Genomic DNA, 21,639 nt, shown 5'->3' on the forward strand with positions numbered 1-21,639 from the left:
TACTAAACATCCTACAATGCACCAGAAAGTTCTCTGCAACACAGAATTACCCACCCCAAAATGTCAACAGTGTCAAGATTGGGAAACTCTGTTTTAGATGATAAATTTGGCCTTTTGGTGTACTATGCTTTCAACCCAAAATGCTATGCAACTTAAGTGCAACGTAGAATCAATGAGCATCCTAACTTTAAATCAAAACCTGAGCCTCCGATGCTTCAGAGGAAGTCAAGATGAATACATCAAAGAAGTAAGGAGCAGGAACAGGACTGGGGAAACAGAAATCACCCACAAGTGGTTTCAGCAGGAGCAGAAGATGGGTCCGGGCGAGGAAGAGCATCCGGGTTTTGCCTCACTGCAGTTTTTCAGCACTGTAATGGCATAGTAGGGATGGGGGACAACTCTTGATGGCGTCCTTCTAAACTTCTCTCAAAAATCGTATTATTTTAGCCACTGTGCAAATCAGAAGACACCACACAATTGGAAGGCCTAATGTTATTTACAATAACTCCCAAATGAAAAGAGTCCAAATGCTCGATGTTAGGGATTTGACTGAGTCCAGCAATTCAGTGTGGTTTTATTTAGAGATGAACATTTATGCTTATAAAGTTATGCAGCAACCTGAGAAAACTCAAGCTAAGTAAAAAGAAAAATAGGATACAACACTGTACGCATATAAAACACCATGATGTAAAAAGAAACAAAGGGAAGAAATTTAGAACTTCTGAAAATGTTAATAGGTTAGTGTATCTACTTGATGTAAGTGGTCACAAATCCTTTTAGAAAATAATCACATGTCAGAGTTAGCAAAGACCAGCCTCATTTCCTTTTCTTCCCGGGCACATCGCTAGAGTGTCTATTGCTTAGCTGACCTTAATGTGGCATGTGACAGTGATCCAGCCACCAGGATGTGTAGAATATAGGTACCCTACCTCCAAGCCCATGAAATCCTCTCATTTTCCTCCACATCTCACTTCTGGAGTGACTTCAAGGTCTCCAGACATAAAGGACCCTCTACTAAGAAAGAATTCCCAGATGGCTTTATGGAACTTCTAGAACTCTCCTCCACCCCCCAGGAAACACACCGTGCCAAGGTAACGAGAAGATAGTCTGCCCTAATCCATTAGTTGTCTGCCCTGATATATTACTTGTATGACATTTTGCCTAGACATATACATATGATGAGCAGAGCCCTACTTTTGCAGAGAGAAATAAACGTGTACACTAACATCTCAGTTATCTGCATTACTTATTAGACATCAAGCAACACATTTTTCTGGTGCTAGACTGCCTGCCTTTATTTTATTATTATTTTTTTTTTTGAGGAAGATTAGCCCTGAGCTAACATCCACTGCCAATCCTCCTCTTTTTTTGCTGAGGAAGACTGGCCCTGAGCTAACATCCATGCCCAACTTCCTCCACTTCATATGTGGGACACCTACCACAGCATGACTTGTCAAGCGTTGCATAGGTCTGCACCCAGGATCTGAACCGGCAAACCCTGAGCTGCTGAAGCGGAACATGTGAACTTAACTGCTGTGTCACCAGGGCAGCCAAGGAACACATTTTTATAACCAAGAAAGAAGCAAATAAATTATTATACAGCCCCAAATAAACAGCACAAAATAAATCAAGCTGACTTAAAATTTGTTTTAAAAAATTCAGGACAATTGTAACTTTACCACACACACAAAGTAAGATTTTTACTACACTGAAGCATCTAATTTAGCTCAAGCTTCCTGGCAGCCAAGGTGAAAAAAGGAAGCATTCAGTTAATCAAGCATGTACCGAGGATGAAAGATTATGTTTGGTCCTGAGAATATATAGATAGTGGACTCTATAGATGAATGAGATATGATCCTTACTCTCCTCACATAAGCTCTAAGCAAAAGTATGGTGTAGTGACAGTTGGGCATCAAAGGCTTATATTCTCCCTTGCTGAGCTTTCTTTTCAGGATTTTTTCACTCTCCTCCTTCCATGATTTATATGCTGCTGTGTCCTATTATGAAAATGTCTGCTTAACTAATTCAAGAGAAGCTTATTATCTTATAGTGTTCTCCCTTGTCCCCAAAAAGTATGTATTGGCACTTCCCAAGTGAAAAGAGCAACAATTCCAAGCTTTTCAATGACAAAGCTCCTTTTTATTATTTTTTTATTTTAAAATGCGTTTGCTTTTATTTCCTTTGTTATTATTGTGTTGGAAATATTCTTTTGAAACTCCATCATCAAGTAATAATTCACTTCTTAAAGATAAAACTAGAGTGATCACATAGATTTGGTAAAATTTTATATAAAGCAAAAACCCTGACAGTTAAAGCAGCCTGTGCAGCCATATGGTGGGAGAGGCTGGGTTTCCAACAGGCTTTGTGAAAGACGGAAAACAACAAATGGATTGGTCTGTCTCGTGAACCTCATAGATCCCAGGCAAAGCAGGAGAGGAGGCAAAGGATCAGATCATAAATGATGGAAGGGAAGAAGGGAAGGAGTGATGGCTGGAAGGATGGCAAGAAGGAAGAAAGGAAGGAAGGAAGGCAGGCTGACCTCTGAATGCTTACACCAGCTCACTTCTGGTGATAAAAGTTGATCCCAATAAATCTTGGTAGAAATGCTTTTACCTTTTCCCATATCATTGATGATGATGTGACAGTCAAATGCAGGTGACCTGTTGTTGCCATCCCAGAGGGAGAAGGTGAAGCTGTCCTGGCTCTGGGAAGCCACTGCCCCGGTGTGTGTGTATCTCAGCAAGTTCAGGTCCACTTCTTCCTGAGTGCAGTTCAGGCCAGGGTAGAGCGGGACCCAGTCCCTCCCTATCTGAAAGGCACCAGAATTAGTCAGCTGCCCATGGTTTGCATTTTTCTCCCTACGCTGTGTTAGTGGATATTTTCCATATCACCTGAAAACTTCCAATATAAATGATATTTCAGGGGAACTCCAGATTCGATTTTTTTGCCATTTTACCTTATTTTTTCCTTTCAAAGAAATAGACTGAAACAAGATAAGACCTTGGGTGGGAAAAAAAAACTAGCTTCAACCAAAGGAGGTTTGACAGTCATGTAGCAATTCAACAGCAGTGCTATTCCAAAGTATTTATCATAAGCAATCATAGCTGATTAAATATTCCAATTAATGAGAGCAGGTGTGTAATCGAGCTGCTGGAATTGATTCTTTAAAAATTAAATGTGCTTCATTTGGAGGTTTCTTTTTTTTCTTTCATATCGTTGTACAACTAATCAAACCTAATTTTTTCAAACATGTTTGTCAGGGGGCTTATGGGAAGTAGATAAAATAAAAATAGAATGAATGTATTTATTCTCCATACATTTTCCAGCCTAACTAAAGCCCAAAGAAAATTATCAAGATCCCTATCACTCCCTACATTTATACCCTGAGTCAGCAAAGAACATAACTGCAAATATCATAGGGTTTTTTTGCGGGGGAGGAGGTTGATGAGGAAGATTGGCCCTGAGCTAACACCTATTGCCAATCTTCCTCTTTTTTTGCTTGAGGAAGAGTGGCCCTGAGCTAACATCTGTGCCCATCTACCTCTATTGTGTATGTAGGAAGCCACCACAGCATGGCTTCATGAGTGGTATTGGTCTGCGCCTGGGATCCAAACCTGTGAACCTGGGCCGCCAATGCAGAGCGTGCAAACTTAACCGCTACGCCACTGGGCCAGCTCCACATCATAGATTATTTTTTATCAGAATCTTCTAAAAACAAGCCAACATTAGTTAAGCATATATTCTATACAGAACTCAGGGCAGCAATTGTGGCATTTTCAATTAAAAGAGGTTCTTATGATGGAGAGGAACTGACAACTGGTAGTACTATAAAATATAATAAATCTGTATCTGATTCATAATTCTATTGTTATTCTCTTAAGATTCACAGCTTTCCCTAGGAATAGCTTGTAAAAGTCATTTGGCATAACTTAAGAAAAATGTCATCTTAAAAATTTACAATATGATATTATCTTGTGCTCTTCCTGTCTGGCTTAAGAGACTAAAACAGAAGTTTAAATCATTCGTTTTTTACTTCTCTTGAAACATGATTCCACAGACTTCAGTTCCTGGCAAAAATGTTTTGTCCTCCTCTCCCCTCACTGTGTTACCATCTCCCTTTTCGTCGTTCTATTTCACCCGGTTTCCTCCTCTTTAATATTTTTGCCCATCTGATGTTGGTACACGCATGTGTTCTGCCCTGTGCTCACTGGGTGAAAATTAATTATATTGTAATAATTAAGCTCATTGTTCCCATCATAAGGTCTATTTGCAAATTTAATTTTTAAAAGATTCTCTTTCGGGTTTTAAACTGGACAGCCTGCAATTCTACTTAACTTTTTTCCTTTGCAGTCTTTTCCCGGAAAGTAAATACAGAAGAAGATATCTTTTGCTCTCTCTAGTCTCCATCTAATTCCTCATTTTCACTCCCAAATGTGAGCTTTGACTCGACAAAATCATTTGCAAGCCCCAAAAGAGGAAGAAAATAAGTTAGACTCAAGGTGTGAAAAACTACAAAGAGTCAACAAGAAAATGAGAACCCTTGAGAAAGTCCAGGAGGCCTGCAGTCCTGGTCCCTGGTCTTGGAAGACTCAGAGAACCCCTAGGGAGCTGGGAGAGAACTTTGTGGTGCCATCTTGGGAAGCTGAACCCATCTGGATTTTCACATATCCAAAACACTTCAGTTCCCATGCCACCCAAATGCGTGAGCTCTCACTGCATTTCTGCTTCATTACTCTTTGAAATGAAATACGGACACAGCTGTACCTCAATTTAAATCAGTGATTGCTCTTCACTCTGATTCTCTATGGTGCCTACATTCTAAGACAATCAAGCTGTTCCACACAGAATGAATCCTTGCTGCTTTTCTAGGACGGTGTCTACATTATATTAGAAGTGAAGCATTCAGTCAAATAATCACATTGGGGCTGGCTGGTGGTTGTTGTTGCTAGCCTTAATCCGCCATTCAAATAAACATTTTGATGGATTACTCAAGTGACCTTCTCAAGTGACTGCTCTCAGATTTGTGTTGGGCTAATCCTTGGGTGTCATGCAACAATCTGAATCAGACTGGTGAGCACCATTTGATAAGAGACTATCTTTTCTGCATTGTACCGCCTCTGCTCCTTGTCAAAGATCGGTTGACTATATTTGTATGGGTCTGTTTCTGGGCTCTCTATTCTGTTCCATTGATCTATTTGTCTATTCTTTCACCAAACCCACACTGTCTGGATTACTGTAGCTTTATAGAAAGTCTCGAAGTCAGGTAGTGTCAGTCCTTCAACTTTGTTCTCCTTCAATATTGTGTTGGCTATTCTGGGTATTTTGCCTCTCCATATAAACTTTAGAATCAGTTCGTGGATACCCACAAACGCTCTGAAAAATAAGCCTGTTTTTAAAAATTTTAAAATCTAGTGGGAGTAAAGATGTCTCAAAAGATGCCTGATTCTCATCAGAAACTAGGCGACTTGCTTTACCACAGTAACTCCTTCCTCCCAAATCTCGGTGTAATCCCAGGAGGGAGGGAGAAATGAAGAGCCTTAATATTGATTGGATTTACCCTGAATTTAGTCACTTAACCATGGGGATATGTTCTAAGATATGCATTGCTAGGCAATTTCATCATTGTGTGAACATTATAGAGTGTACTGAAGGGCAACAAAATTTGCTGCTCCAAAAGGGGTCTTTTAACATAAGCATTATTTTAGGCTGATTATTCTTTTAGACACAAAAGACTCAGAAAGTTTTTCCTGTGACCTCCTGCCTAACTGCCTAAAGGAATTCAGATAAAAAAATCTGTCTCAGCAAGTGAGATGCTACCTTAGCTTAACATGAACTAAGCGGTAGACAGGTCTAGAAAAGCCTATTTGTTGGCTTTTGTTCTTCTGTTTCTCTGTGAGCAAACAAATACTTGTTTTCCAAAGGTTTGCTCCTTTTCACCTCCCTGAAAATTGCCTTCCCTCCCTTTGAAGTCCCTGACTCTCCCCACACCCAACATTTTTTGTCTTTAGCTGAGGATGGTATTTAAGATGAGGACTTTAGTCATTTTGGTGAGTTATTCAGTTTTCCTGGATGTCTCCCATGTATACATGTTAGTAAACTTTGTCTGTTTTCTTCTTGTTAATCTGCCTCATGTCAATTTAATTCTTAGACCAGCCGGAAGAACCTAGAAGGGTAGAGGAAAATTTCTTCCTCTCTTACGGTACTTACACACACCTAGATGGTATAGCATACCATACACCTAGGCTATATGGTACTAACCTTTGGGACCAACATTGTCTATGTGGTCTGTTGTTGACCGAAATGTAATCATGCGGTGCAGGACTGCAGTGTAAGTTCACCCCAAACTAGGAAAAGTAAATTGTCTACTTCTGGACAAAATATGGCTATTAGAGAATAAACTCAGTCATAGAGATCTGTGCATTGAGAAAATTTATATCTAACATTCATTTTGAAAAATAAAAGTAAAAAGGCCACTAACCTTAAGCTGGAGTTTCCCATTTTGGGGAAGCCTTTCAAATAAATAGTAAATCTTCTCCCTGGGTGAGTCTCCATCTATGGCTGAAAGCACAGCACTAGGAATAACACGAGTTTCACCCATGTTCATTACAATTTCAGCCTTCCTGTGAAAAGGAAGATGTCAGGGTTGATACAGAAATAGAAGACATTGCTTTAACAGGGGACATTCGTAACGACTATTACAGTTCCCAATCTTCAACAATTAGGGAATGACATTCAATATCCAAAGTATTGAAAATGATGACTCAGACTCATGAAATAGGCTCTCGTTTCACTTTACATGTAAAAGTCCTGAAAGACAATTGGTCAGCAACAATGAATATAGTATGAGGTAAGTATATACTTCTAATTGTTCACATGTATAGAAGTTTACAATTTTATGTTGTAACTTATTTTATAAAATGATTTTGTTTCCAATATTTCATTTGATACAACACCACCTCCATGAAGTAAGTGGGCTAGGTATTATGATTCTAATTTTACAGACATAAACTTAGTTAAAGAGATTAAATGAGTCATCCACAACTGTTCTGGTACCCTTTATGATATAGCATTACGAGTCTGGTGATGTTTAGGTAATCTGTGGCCCTCTATATTACTCTCCCTCTCTCTGGTAATGTTCTGGGTTGCTAGTGTCCTCTTCAGAGTAATTCATCGTCTTCAAGAGCTGTGGCTGCCTGGTCAGCGCCCGACATCTTAAAGAGAGGGCTGGGACAGCGAGCAGCTGCTGTTTCTACCATAGATGCTGCTGCTGTGGTTTTCATAGGTCCTCTATAGTGGGGCTGCTTTCACAGCCAATATGGCCATTTTCCCTGGTCTCACCAAAGTACAGAAGGGGTGTCTTTCCACCTGTGTTTCTAGTTCTCAGTTTTGGTCATCACACATGGGCTCTGTCCAACTTAAAGCTTTGTTCCCGAGAAAAACTGGGATGTCTCTTTGGGATTCAGATAAGACATCTGAGTAGCATCAATTGGCATCACTCTAAGCAATCTTCCTCTTCTGCTGAGAAGGCAAAGCCCAAACACATCAGTTCTAACCTCTTTTACTTGGTGAGTTTCTTGTTACTCAGGACTGACATCTTCCCTGGCAGTAGGAGGTGACTTTTGCCCACCTCTTGACTGGAGAATATTAATCCCACTATTCTAGAAAGCTAATGAATCAGTTGGTTGGGGGCCTGTGGAGATTAGTGATGCCATTAATAGAAACAGATTAATCAAATCAGGAAGTCAATATGATGAAGAAGATAAGGAGTTTGGGAGGAAGAAGTGTCAGAATTAAATGTCAGAGAAGCTGAAAGAAGAAAGTATGTCACAGTCTGGGTTACCTTTAAAGGGAGCCTGGGACAAGAAATTTGGGGCAGGTAATTTATTTGGGAAGTGATTTTAGGCACAGAAGAGATGGAGTGAGGAATGAGAGAGAGAAGGAGGAAAAGGCAGCAAAGGGTGTTTTTACTGTGATGAGGCTCAATCCTACTGGACAGCCTTTGAAGAACCGTGTATAGAATATGCCTCAAATTGTGCTCCTGAAGAATGGGAGGCTGGGACATTTATCTAACTAACTAGCTCCCATAAGTTGAAGGCTGCTGTCAGGGTGTTTCCTGCTGTGCCTGGACATGGGCTGAAGAGCCACTGCTGCTTCAAAGAAAGCCCTGGGGGAGAAAAGTGGAGTACTGTGGGCACTTAAGGTGGGGCACTGACAGTGTGCGTCGAATGTTCCACCACAACCACAATCAGAGGTGAGCTGAGGGGATGTCACCTGGGGAACCAAAAGCATCTACTACAGCATTTAAAAGGAATATCAAAGAAATGGTTTCAAACACTGTAATAGGGTCCAGCAAGATAAGAAGAGACATTAGATTTGGTGAGAAAGCCAAGGGTAACTTTTGAGGGAGCACCTTTAATAAAGTGCTGGGGGCTGGAGACAGTGGGCAGAAATGGAGGAAGCAAGTACAAGCTACTTCTCCAAATAGTTTGGCAGTGAAATGAGAGACTGAGTCATCTTTGTAGTTTTAGAATGAAGATACCTGCTTGCAATAATCATAATAACTGACACTTATGAGCACTTACTATGTACAAGCCAGTCTTTCAAGTCTTTTACATATTTTAATTCATTTACATATTTTAATTAGCTTAGTTTATTGCAACCTCCCTATGAAGAGAATACCATTCTTATCCCTATTTACAAAGAGATTGACAAGGAGGTAGAGAGAGGTTAAGTAACACATTCTAGGTCACACCACCGGGAAGTGGCTGAACCATGGCAGTCTGACTCAGGAATTTGCTCTCTTAACCACTAACAACATCCTTATGTGTTGTTAGCAGAAGGAATGAAAAGGGAAAGCTTGAAGACACAAGAGGTAAAAAATAATGGAGCATGCTCTGGGAAGAGGCAAGAGGTGATAAACCCAAGGACACATATGGAAGGGAAAGAAGGGGAAATATAACTACCTCTCTACAGGAGAGAAGGAAAGAAGAAAAGAAAGAAAAAGGAGGGATTTTCAAGCAGAGTTGAAGGAGATTTTATGATTCTGTAGATGAAGATATCCCAGGATGTTAAATAGCAATAACACAGCAAGAAACAATAAGTCAGAGTTGAGTGAGTGTCTTGCGTAAGTTATTTTAACTCTCTGGTCTCAGTTTTCTCAGTGAAGATAATACTTACTTCTCACAATTTTAGTGAAGATTTAAGGAACCAATATATGTGAAAGAATCCCATATAGTGTGGGTCATATAGTAAGCATGTAATAAACACCAGTTTTCACCATCTCCTTCCCTCTTAAAGTGAGTTCATCAGAAAGGAGGTTTCATAATACTGCGATATCCTTCATATTTTCACTTTTATAAATCAAGGTCATACTTATGCGTACATCGCAGTTAGGGAAGAAGGAAAGAGAAATTTTTGTCGAATATTCTTAGTCAAACTGATGTCGAGGCAATCCTCCAAAAAACTATCACCAGTATTTCCCATAATAGCAGACACTTTTCTATACCCGACACTAGAGAAGAGTTGGGCTTCCTAAAGTTCTAATTTTGTACAGTTCTGTACATTTGCCAATAATAAGAGAAATGGCTGGAGCTATAGAAATATAATTGATGAAGACTGTACTCTATGATCAAACTCTGATCAGCTACAGAGGGAGATACAGAGAAAGTCTGCAGTTAATATCAGCTCAGAATGTTTTAAACGTGATCCTTTTGACAAGGAGTTGACAAGGAGCATTGATCTATACAGAACATAGCAGAGGACTGGTGGACAATGGAGTACCCAGATGATGAAAGAAGTGGCACTGATGTATTTCCCTCAGCCACTCTTAGTTAAAGGTTCAACCAAATCCACAGTGAGGACTGTCTGCAGTTAATATTATCATACTTTGATTTAATCTACATATTAACTGCACTTTGGGGTGTGTGTGTGTGTGTGTGTGTGTGTACATGTGTTTAAATATCTAGTAGACTGTTCATTCCATACTCTATGTTCAGTCATTCTTAATTATTTACGACTAAATTGAACTTCTAGAGGAAAACCAAATAATTAAGGGGCTAATTTGACAATTGTTGACAGGTTACATTAACCAACATTTGCACTAAAGGTTCTAGGTGCATGAGTAGGTGATAAGTCATGATAGACAGGCACTATCAAGGCTTGTTTCTCTCCAGGGGACACACACTATATTTGCACCTAGTATTCCAGACCTCAGAATTTTATAGAGAATTTGAAAGGGACTCTTTAGGTAGCTTACTTGCTCAGCATTGGTTTCTCATCATTAACTGGGATGACCTCTACCAAAATGGTTTTAAGTATCTTATGTTTCCCATCAGACAACTGGATTGTAAAGTCATCAGCAAGGCTCTCTGAGTCATCATGCACATATATCAACCTCATTCCTGGAAAAATGGAAAAAAAGAGAGAAAGTAAATCTTTCTTATGATGGAACCATTCCAAAACACATTACAGATAATCTGTTTTAATTTCCAAGGCATTAGTATCAGTAAGAGTTCATTAACCAGGGCAATAGGGTGAAATTAAATGGTTTTTATAAGTAAGAGTGCCCTCTTAGTTCATTAAAAAATCCTATTTAAGTACTTTAACAATTTAATAAGGGTCTTAGTTAAAAATCAGTGAAGAAGGATATATTATTTAATAAACTGTATAAGAACAATGGTGTCAAAGCGTGGAAATGAAACAGAAAATTAGTTCATTACTTGGGGAAGATTACAGTTATATCCTTAACTCAAGCCAGTAACCAAAATAAACTCTAGGTGAATCAAAACTTAAATATAAAATTAATTTTAAAAAACCTACCTAACATTCATATGGAAATGCAAGAGACCCAGAATATCCAAAACAGTCTTTAAAAAGAATAACAAAGTCAGAGGACTCTATTTTCCCATTTTCAAAACTTACTACAAATCTACAGTAATCAAGATGATATGGTACTGTCATAGAATAGACGTATAGATTAATCTAATAGAAGAAAATCTAGAAATGAATACATACATTTATGATCAATTGATTTTCATTAAGGGTGCCAAGACCATTCAATGGGGAAAGAGTAGTCTTTTCAATAAACAGTGCTGGAACAACTGGATATCCACAGGCAAAAGAATGAAATTGGATCCCTACCTCACACTATATAGAAAAAATTAACTCAAAATGGATCATAGACCAAAATGTAAGAAACTAGAAAAACTAGAAAACTAGAAACTACAAAACTGCTAGAAGAAAACATAGGCGTAAATCTTCATGACTTCGGGTTAAACAATGGTTTCTTAGATAAGACACCAGAACCACAAGTAACCAAAACAAAACAAAACAAAAACATAGATAAGTTGGGCTTCATCAAAACTCAAAGTTTTTGTGCTACAAATGATATCACCAAGGGAGCAAAACAACAACCCACAGAACTGGAGAAAATATTTGCAAATCATATATCTGATAAGGGAGGGTCTAGTATCCAGACTATAATTAAGAACTCTTACAATACAATAATAAGACAAATAACCCAATTACAAAATGGGCAAAGGATTGGAGTAGACATTTTTCCAAAGAAGATATAAGAAGATGTATAAATAGTCAATAAACCCCTGAAAAGAAGCTCAACATCATTAGTTGTTAGGGAACTCTCATACATTGCTGGTAGGAACATAAAATGTTGTGGCTACTTTGGAAAAAAGTTTGGGAGTTCCTCAAAATGTTAAACATAGAGTTATCATATGACCCAGCAAGTCCACTCCTAGATACAAACCCAAGAGAAATGAAAACGTGTACCCACACAAAAACTTATACATAAATGTCCACAGCAGCACTATTCATAATAGTCAAAAAGTGGAAGTGACTCAAATGTCCATCAATTGATGAATGAATAAATAAAATGTAGTATGTCTGCACAATGAAATATTATTGGGCAATAAAAAGGAATGGAGTACTGACTCATGCTACAATGGGGATGAGTCTTGAAAACATTATGCTAAATAAAGGAAACCAGTTACAAAAGATCCCAGATTCCATTTGTATGAAATGTCCAGAATAGGCAAATCTATAGGACAAAAAGTAGGTGAGTGGTTGCCAGGGGTTGGGTGAAGGGAGAGATGAGGATGACTGCTAATGGATATGGTATTTGCATTTTGGGGTGATGAACGTTGACTATGGTCATGAATATGCTAAAAATCACTGAATTGTACACTTTATCATATGAATGAATATCATGGCATGTGAATTATTTCTCAACAAGCCTGTTTAAAAAGATTTAGAAGAAAATACAAGTAAATATCTTATTTCTATATTTAGAAGTCCTTGCTAAACATAAAAACAAAAGAAAAAAGTGTAAAGAAAAATAACAACAAATTTTACTACTCATGATTTTCAAATTATGTACTTAAAAATGTGAATTAAAAGGCATATAAAATATGAAAAACCTTGTTTGTAACGTGACAAAAACATAAAACATCAATGTTTAATGATCTCTTATACAGAAATATGAATCAATGGAAAATTGGACTAAGCATATTATCAGGCAACTCACAAAAGGTGAAACATATGATCGATAAACATGAAAGTATGTTCAATCTCAGTCATAATCGAAAAATTTCAAATCAAGATAACAAGGAGATATTATTATTGACCACTGAATTTTTGAGGATTTCTGAAAATAATACCCATTATTGATTAGGAAAATAGGCATGCTTATGTACATGGTGGCAATGGCAATTTGTTCCTAAAAGTATTATAAATGCTCACTTTTTATGAAGTAATTTCATTATAAAAATTTATGCAAAAGAAATAGTAAGAGATGTGCACTGATTTGTTACATAAATATATGTAAAATACATTTATTGACATATAACTTGTAAGATCAAGAAATGAAAAGAGATAGTCATATAAAATTACAGCACAGCATATCCATACAATGAAACACTGTAGTTATCACAAACCATGTTTTCAACTAATATTTAAAAAGTTAGAAGATGCTTATAATAATCGGTAAGAAAAAACAGATTACATAATGTGGTAGCAGTTTTATAAATTCTGTATATTTGTGTGAGGGGCAAGTGTGAGAATATACTAAAGTTTTAAAAAAAAAAAAAAAAGTAGCCATAAATGAACCAAAAATAAAATCAAGGTGAAAACCTAATCTCTGAGAATGTCACTAAATTTTAACCAAAATATTAATTTATGAGAACAATTTTAATTTTTTCTTCAAAACGACTGTATAGTCCAACTTTACACAATATGCATGTATTGGTTATTAACCTAATAGTAACGAATGAATGTTAGTTTTAAAAAACTGACTTTTTTGAGGATAGAATTTGAATTGCTATCCTTTTTCCTTTGTCTTAAATTTGAAAAAAAATCTTTGTAATATATTGTACTATTTGCTACACACGGTTATTGATTTGGTAATATCATTTAAGTTCAAGAATTTATTTCTTTGCAATTGGTAAAAACTGATAAACACATGAATTAGCTTTTCAAACTCAGATGTGAGATGACATTGTATAGCTATTGCAAAGTAGCCTTTGGGGCAGAGAGCTTACACTCTAGTTGGAGAAAGGAATAATTAAAAGACAAAAGGAAAAATGTTGAACAAGTTCTAAAATGAAGCAAGCACAGAGAAGGAATGAGTTGGAGGTCTGGGTGGGCTCCTGGGGGAAGGTCAACAGTAAACTGGCTTTGAAGGCAAGGTAGGGCTCGCCCAGAGAGGAGGGGAAAAGCCGTCCCCCCAACCCTGTCCCTCCCCCCCCCCCGCCCCCAGCTGGGGAAACAGAACATGTGAAGGCAGGAAGGAGAGAGAGTAGACAGTGATTCCAGATCCTAGAACTGCACACTTTTCTCAAATTTTTAAAAGTATTTTTTATATGTAGAAAACGGGATACGATCAATTTTTTTAAAAGAGTAATTAAAAAAATAATTCAGGCTGTTATTCCAATGTGTCATTTCCTTAAAGAGCAAATTATCTCCTCCCAGAGAATAATGAGTTATTATATGTGGTTCTATATTTGTTTCAAGTGTGGAAATTTTGGCAGACAAATCTCTTCCAATTTAGTTCCTTGATCTCAATAGTTTCAAAAAGGAATTTTTTATTATGACATTAAAAGCTTGAGCTAAAATACCAAAAATCACAAATACTATTTTTATTGATACTCTAAAAGTGAAAGAAAATATATTATTTCCTTTTCAGTTACCCACCATCTCTAGCTGTGGCTTCATGCCCTACATTAATCCAGAGCCCAGAGAAAACCTTGAGGGATAAGTGAATAAAGTAGATGAGTGCTATTTCTTCACTCCCTGTTTCTGTTATTTCTTATTCTCATCTTTTCTGGGTTCAATTAGTAAGTCAACAATAACAAATGAATAGAAGTGGAACATGATGTACCATTCTGGAGAAGTTCCATGGAAAAGTTGTGAACAAGTTCATGCTTCTGGTTAAGGTTGGCTGGCTGCTTAGACCGAGGAAAGTCTTTGCTAAACACCCCATTGATGAGGAAGCCATGACGTGGTTTATGAGTGACGCTGAACAGCAAAGGGTCCTTGGGAATGTCCAGGTCAGCAGCACTGATGATGGAAGAATCCAGCTCTTTCATCTGACCCTCACACACCTAAACAAAAACAAGCCCAAAAAGTCAGCCACGTGCAAAATAAAACCTGTCTTTCTTTCAGCAAATTGTTCTAAAGAAATAATTTTAAGATATCCTATTTCTAATTCCCCATGAGATTTGTGTATAATGAGTCCTAAAAAGAAACTGCTGGTTTACCATGAGCTTAGAGGAAAAGAACAAATCTATTAATCTCCTTCACATTTTTTTCTGAAGATTTCAAAGCACTTTATTCATTTCCATGAAGGACAAAGGACATACAATTTTCAGTATACATACATTGTTTATAATTCAAAGGTCAGGAGAAATAGCAACCAAAAGGATGCTTGCTTTCTGGAAGCCATAGAGAAGTTCGGTTGTAAACTTGAGTCTAGACTCTTCACCTTCAGATCCCAATTTGTAATTTTAACCCCCTGGACCTCATTGCTGTAACAGTTCTTATGTTTCTGTTTTAGAAATGGCACAAATCTCTGCTATACACACTGGAGGTATTTGAGGTTTTTAATTTTTATCATTGTAGTAAAATCTTCTGTATTTCAATTGCAGCCAACAACAATTGAGAAGGATGCATCATAGCGTATATTTTAATTCGGGGTCCTTATCTCTCCCTAATTCTCACATTTCTAATTTTCCTGAACTACTTTCCCCTCACTTCTCTACTTTCCCCTACTCCTCACTTCAGGTTTCATAATCCCTTAAACACAAATAGAACTGATGTTTTTCATTTCATGCAGGATCTAGTCATTTAGAACTTGACATGGTACTTAGCTGTCTTGATCTTCTTTTTCTCATAGTGAGGATAAAGAGAACAAAGAAATATTTCTGCTTCCTATTTTGAAATATAGCAAGATCTAAATAATGAGTGTATAAATTTAACACATGCTTTACCGGGAATCTGCAATGTCATTGTGCTACGTGCTGTGGGGAATACAAATATTCTAAAAAATCAAAATTAGATGGAATTGGGAAGGCCTGTCCATCAGTGATTATAATGCAAGGAAGAAAATGTCTAGTGTTACTAAATATGGATGCACAAGAAGTGTAAAAGGGTGGAGGAGACCAAGGATATCTTCATGGCCGAGTGGGCATTTTAGCCTCAAAGGATACATAGGGCTTAGGTTTGTGAAAATGCCCTTTCTCTTCAGCCTCTCTTATTGAGAGAGCCTTCCTGCAATCATTCTTCACTGAATTGCATAAAGAAGAATCATCTGCCATATATGATACTTGGGCTAAAATGATGCAGGTTCTCTTTCTTTCTTTTTTGTTATTGGCACCTGAGCTAACATCTGTTGCCAATCTTTTTTTTCTTCTTCTTCTTCTCCCCAAAGCCCCCCAGTACATAGTTGTATATTCAAGTTGTAGGTCCTTCTGGCTGTGCTATGTGGGATGCTGCCTCAGCATGGCTTGATGAGTGGTGCCATGTCTGCACCCAGGATCCAAACCAGCAAAACCGTGTGCCACCAAAGCGGAGCTTGCAAACTTAACCACTCGGCCACAGGGCTGGCCCTTGCTTGTTTTCTTTTATCTGACCCTACTTATTAAGGACTAAGATGGCATCATAATTTAATGCACAATGATACAATTATGAAATCATCTTTGATGGTAACTTGCCTTTTTCTCCAAGAATTTTAATAGAGCAACCCAAAAATATGTTCTAATTATCCTTCTTCAGAGAGCTTGGGACTCCTGGACTCTGCATGGCAACATTTCTCATTTATCAAATGGTAAATTAATTCACAAAATGAGAAATTTTATTGAAAAACTGTGGTATTCTTTTTTGCACATTTAACTGTTTATTGAGATTACAAATAAAAAGTTTAGATAGATACACATGAAATGCAGAAACCCACTAGTAGACAGGCTTGAAATGGATTATAATAACTTTAAAACCTCAATTTTATTGCAAGTCACAGCACAACTTGACGGAAGACTATATACAAAATACATACACTTTTTCACAAGAAAGCAAGACAAATATAACTATTTTTAAAAATCACTTGAAGCTTTATGTCAGCTGTGTTAATAACACGTGGGGCTCCATATTTGTTTCTCTTCAACAGCTTCTCTAAGGAACGCACAGATAAAAAGCATGATTACTTCCAGAGACGAGCAAGGGACAATTTCCCAGAGGCCTAATTACTTCAGAAACTCCAACCCTAGACAGAGACAAGGCAACAGAGGTAGGTATAGAAGGAATCATTTGTAGATGTTTTTTCTCTCTCATAATTACTGAACTGCTCTCCAGAGAAACCCAGGTGCCAACAGAAGAGGAAAAGCAGAGCTGGCTTTTAATCTCGTCTTGAGGTGGCTCCCATATATCATGAAGATTCCGTAGAAAATTCAAATGAAATGAAGACTTTTGCATTTAGAGTTTGGTGATTTTTAGTGTAAAATAAGGCAAGATGATGGTTTCAACATAGATAATATTTGCTTTGGTCAATGTCAGCAAAAAGACAGCACACAACAAAAATGATAGAAATGGCGCCTAGTTATTAAGGCTCCACCATGTGCCTGCCCATCTTGATCACCACAGTACCGTGAAGGAAGGTTTGATACACATTTTGCCGATGAGGAAACAAAAGCGTAAAGAGAAATAACTTACCTGGGACCCTACAGCTAGTAAACAGCAACACCCACATCCCTCTTCCTCCAAAGTCTGTGTTCATCCATTTAATGAATAATCCATTAAATAATCATATATAAAAAATAGAATTGTTTAAAAAGAATTATATACTGATAGGAAAAGATTTCCAATATGCATAATTAAGGTTTTTAAAAAAATAAAGTAGAGAGTAGTGGATATAATATGATCTCTGATTTGTAAGTAAAAAGATACAGAGAAATCACATAAACACATACACCTCATTGGCATGTGCTCAAATTATTTTTGTGGAATTAATTGCTAAAAACTCAATTAATGGGGAGGGACTATGGATGGGGATGTTGAACAGAAAGAATTTCATATTTCACTGTGTGTTTTGCTCAACATTCTGACCTGTTTAACCACATACATTTATTATTTTTTTAAAGATAGGTATTATCTGAGAGGTGATATTATGAGCCACTTTAACTATATACCTGAATTTTTAAATAAAACTAAGAAATGTTACTATAGGAAAAGATTTTTAAAACTGCATAAAAAGAATAGTCCCAACTGTATTTTTTTCATTTCATGTATGTTTATAAATAGCTATATAAAAAAGATGCTTGTAATTTGTGAATTAAGAGTCCTTGCCATCATAGCATTGGTTGAGAAGGCATGCTCTTGGATCAGATGGCCTGGGTACAAATCTCCTATGAGCCACTCCCTCTGCACCATTTAGTTCTAATCTTTGTGATCTTGGGCCACTAAGTTAACCTCTTTATGCCTGATTTTTTCAGTTACTAAACAGCAATAATAATACCATCACCCTAAAAGCCCATTGTGAGGATTCAATATGAATACATCTGAAGGGTTTGGAATAGTACCTACAACCTAATGAGTACTCATCCTATTTATATACGCAACTACAGTTGCATCCACGTGTTTGCTATATGTTGGCAATTATTACTATCATTACAATCATCATCACTAGATTAATATTTTTCAAGTGATTGCATTACATGACATAGGTTACTGCCCTCCCCACTCCTCGTTAACTTAATGTGTTAAGTGCACCTGGGCCAGTGCTAGGTGAACTGGACTAAGTGCAAATGGAGTAGGCAAAAATAAACATCAAAAAATGACGAGAGACATGAAAATTTTGATATCTTTCTTACAGTAAAATTCTGCACTACAAAGTCAGGAGCTTCATCATTTGTGGGGTTGATTATGACATAAAATGTTGTCTCCAAAGACCGTTGCTTCCCGTCTGTGACGTACACCATGAACTGGTCGGCAGTCGGTTCCATCCTCAGATGCCTGGACTGCACATAGTTAATGTGCAAAGCCTTCATGTCTTTCCACTGAAATGAAGCTAGAACACACCAAGACACAGCAGGCAAATAAGAAAAACATTTTTTTTTTTCAAGCTACTTGTCCTTAATCCTTAACCCCATAGCCTATTTCTCAGTAAAGCAAATAAGACATCATGGCAGTTGACCTAAGAATCAGCTATTGCGGGCTGCTATAATGACTGTCAACCATCAGCATAAAAACAGATATCCATAAATCCTAAGGAAGGATTAAAATTTGCATGGAGAACAGAAGGGCAATAACTGCTAACCAGGATATGTAGGGACTTCATGACCATTCTTCGTATACTTGGAATGAACGTCAGTGAGACCTTCTTTTGATTAAAACCACTTCTGGATGAGCAGTTCTTGTCATGCTTGAATAAGACAGAGACCATCTCTTTCATATAATGGCAAAACAAGAGTCAATCAATCATCTGCCTACTTGACACGTATGTCAAGCAACTGATTGAATTGGGTGGAATTAACTGATCTGCTGTTTAGGTATTTGGACATTGCCTTAAATAAAGCAAAAGAGAAAGATGCTGTGTTGTGCATTTAGTCACAGGATAAATTGTGTAACCTTTAATACAACTAATCTTTCCTCCCCCCGCCCAGGTTTAGGGAGATAGAATTGACATATAGCATTGTGTAAGTTTAAAGTGTACAATGTGGTGATTTGATACATGCATATATTGTGAAATATTTACCACAATAAGGTGAGTTAACACATCCTTCGCATAATTACCATTTTGTTATTATGGCGAGAAAATTAAAGCTCTACTCTCAAAGCAGTTTTCAAGTAGACAGTATAATATAGTCACCATGCCATACATTAGATCCCCAGAAATTATTCATTTTCATAATTATTATTTTCATAGGGGAAATTTTCATTTATTTTGGAGTAAACTCATACACATGGGGAATCCCAAAATAAAAAACTTCAAGTGAAACACCATAGTATTCAAAAGTATCAGCAATAATAATAGCAGTTCCTTAAGTGTCTATGGTGTTTTGAACATTTTTGCAGTCCTTACCCAGTTATGAAGCAGGATCTGGCCAACCAGATCCAGAAGCACAGGCGAGTTATCGCTGCGCTTCAAACAGTGACTTACCTATACTTATGCCCATATTGCTTTTTTCAAAACCTGCAGAAGGGAGCGTGTTTTCAAGGTAGCCAAACTGGGGAGGAGAAACCAAAACAAATTCCAAGTCATCTGCTGCAGTGTCAGGGTCAGTGGCCGACAAATGGTTAACGGTTAGGGCTGCTGAGAACCCCTCATCTACAACAAACATGGTACCTGCGTACAAATAATAACACAATTATGATGTAGTGTGAAATCCTCTAATCAGAACAGTGAGGACAAAGGGAGTGATTGAAATTCCACTTCAGAGAAACCTCCCATATGCAAATATCCTTCCCTGGGAGATGTTCATTTCCTTTGGCATAACTCTCCTTACAGTGAAAATATTCAGGGGTACTGGGTGGAATTTAATTTGACTTATGGAATTACATTTTTTTCTTACACAAGCAAGTCAGACAATAATGGAAAGACGGCAGAAATGCTAAATGCTCCAGTACAGCCCTTTAGGCATCCGCAAGGAACTATGATTTCCCTTGTGTCTCTATAGATGTGACAAATGAAAATAAGAATTGCCAAATGGTTTTAATGATAAGCCACTAAATGTGGTTTATGTACTCTTCAAGATCAGTTGCTACCTCTGTTTGTCAGAGTGTTAATTGCCTGCAAGCTTTTATGAAGTACTCATAACGAGTATTTTTTTCATGCCTTGGTGCTTAATTATTCTGTAGGGATAATGCTTCCTTTCCAGAACATTGCTTGGGAGATAGTTTGCAAATTATAATAACATTCATACATATGCTTGCATTTTTTTTCTGAGAGACAGGACATATACATAATGCCTATGAAGAGATGACTTTCTAAACAGCAAATAAGGTTAAACGCATATAAATGGTCTCTCTGGTATCCTCATTCTGTTCTAATAGAAATCATTATGGATAAAGTAAATTACTCTCTCTCCAGCAGGCAAGTGATATTTTCCTATGTGAAATAAAACCAGAAAATTTGAGGATTCCAACATTGTCCTCATCCCAACACGTAAACAAATACACACTCACGTACACACTTGCATTCTATCTCCAGACAGAATTACCTAAATTTTTCAACAAGTAAATTCTGCTCTGTAACCTTTTATGGATTTAGAATTTTCCACAAATTTGTGTTGAAGAAATTATTGGAGGCAATTCTGTGTGGTGATTTTCTATTTTGACTATAAGTAAAGTTCATTATTTCACTGAACCGCGAAAATGACAGCAGATGAGATAATAGGGCTTTAACAGAAAAAGCATTGTCACCTATTGCAACTGAAGGTGGTTGGTTGTCCACTGGATGCACTGTGATGTTGAGATCATACACTGGAAAGGAGTCATGAACAGGAACAGATGGCTGAGGTCCATTGTAGCAACAGCCATTCACAAAAGGGCCAGCTCCTCCATCCGAAACCACCAATGTAATGGTGTCAAAACAAGGCACCAGGCCAATCTCACCACCTGGAAGACACAGCTATCGCTGAAACACAACTTATTAAAAATATAGAATACCAAGATGAAACCTACTCACACCTCTTCTACAAGCATAGAATGGCAAGGAAAGGAACTTATGTGCCTAAAATGTAAAACTCAATTTTATCACTATGAAATTAAATAGACTCATGAAAATAATGCAAAAACTGCTTGCCCATCTGTTGCCTCTGGTGAAATCCCTGCCAGCCATCTATCACCATATGGAGGGGCAAAATGGGGCTAACAAGGGTGTGACAGTTCACAAACGAACAAGGGAAAGACACGAAACTAGATAGTGACGGTTTCCTTTTTCCTTCATAATTGTTTAGTGTTAGGACCAATCTCAGGGAGAACAGAAGTCACCCTTGTCCCTTTGGTAATTGTCTGCCCAGTTGCATTAACCACCTTAAACGAACAACCATCAACCACATAGCAGTTGTGAGAGACACAAGAAGCTGGATAGGTGAAATACAAAGATAATCCCCATTTTTGTCCTTTGTTTCAGTGTTTTTC

The 21,639-nt window shown here is 37.4% G+C and overlaps 1 protein-coding gene across 16 annotated transcripts in view; it reads right to left on the reverse strand.

Moving 5' to 3' along the window:
* FREM1 (FRAS1 related extracellular matrix 1) overlaps window positions 1–21,639 on the reverse strand; it is a 145,451-nt gene that overhangs the window by 50,260 nt on the left and 73,552 nt on the right. For 11 of the 16 annotated variants that reach the window (XR_011431765.1, XR_011431764.1, XR_011431766.1 and 8 more), the window contains 7 exons: window positions 20,920–21,114; window positions 19,658–19,843; window positions 18,369–18,565; window positions 14,390–14,612; window positions 10,256–10,400; window positions 6,479–6,620; window positions 2,614–2,809 (listed from right to left, as the gene is read on the reverse strand). Coding sequence is in view for 6 of the 16 variants with exons in the window: in XM_070249083.1 (XP_070105184.1) it covers window positions 2,614–2,809; window positions 6,479–6,620; window positions 10,256–10,400; window positions 14,390–14,612; window positions 18,369–18,565; window positions 19,658–19,843; window positions 20,920–21,114 (1,284 nt within the window). In the remaining 10 variants the exon portion in view is untranslated. Of the gene's footprint in view, window positions 1–2,613; window positions 2,810–6,478; window positions 6,621–10,255; window positions 10,401–14,389; window positions 14,613–16,606; window positions 16,766–18,340; window positions 18,566–19,657; window positions 19,844–20,919; window positions 21,115–21,639 lie in introns of those variants that run through there. The other 5 variants (XR_011431769.1, XR_011431767.1, XR_011431768.1 and 2 more) reach the window with 3 other exon arrangements.

The sequence above is a fragment of the Equus caballus genome, chromosome 23 (assembly GCF_041296265.1).
Source record: "Equus caballus isolate H_3958 breed thoroughbred chromosome 23, TB-T2T, whole genome shotgun sequence".
Lineage (NCBI taxonomy): Eukaryota > Metazoa > Chordata > Mammalia > Perissodactyla > Equidae > Equus > Equus caballus.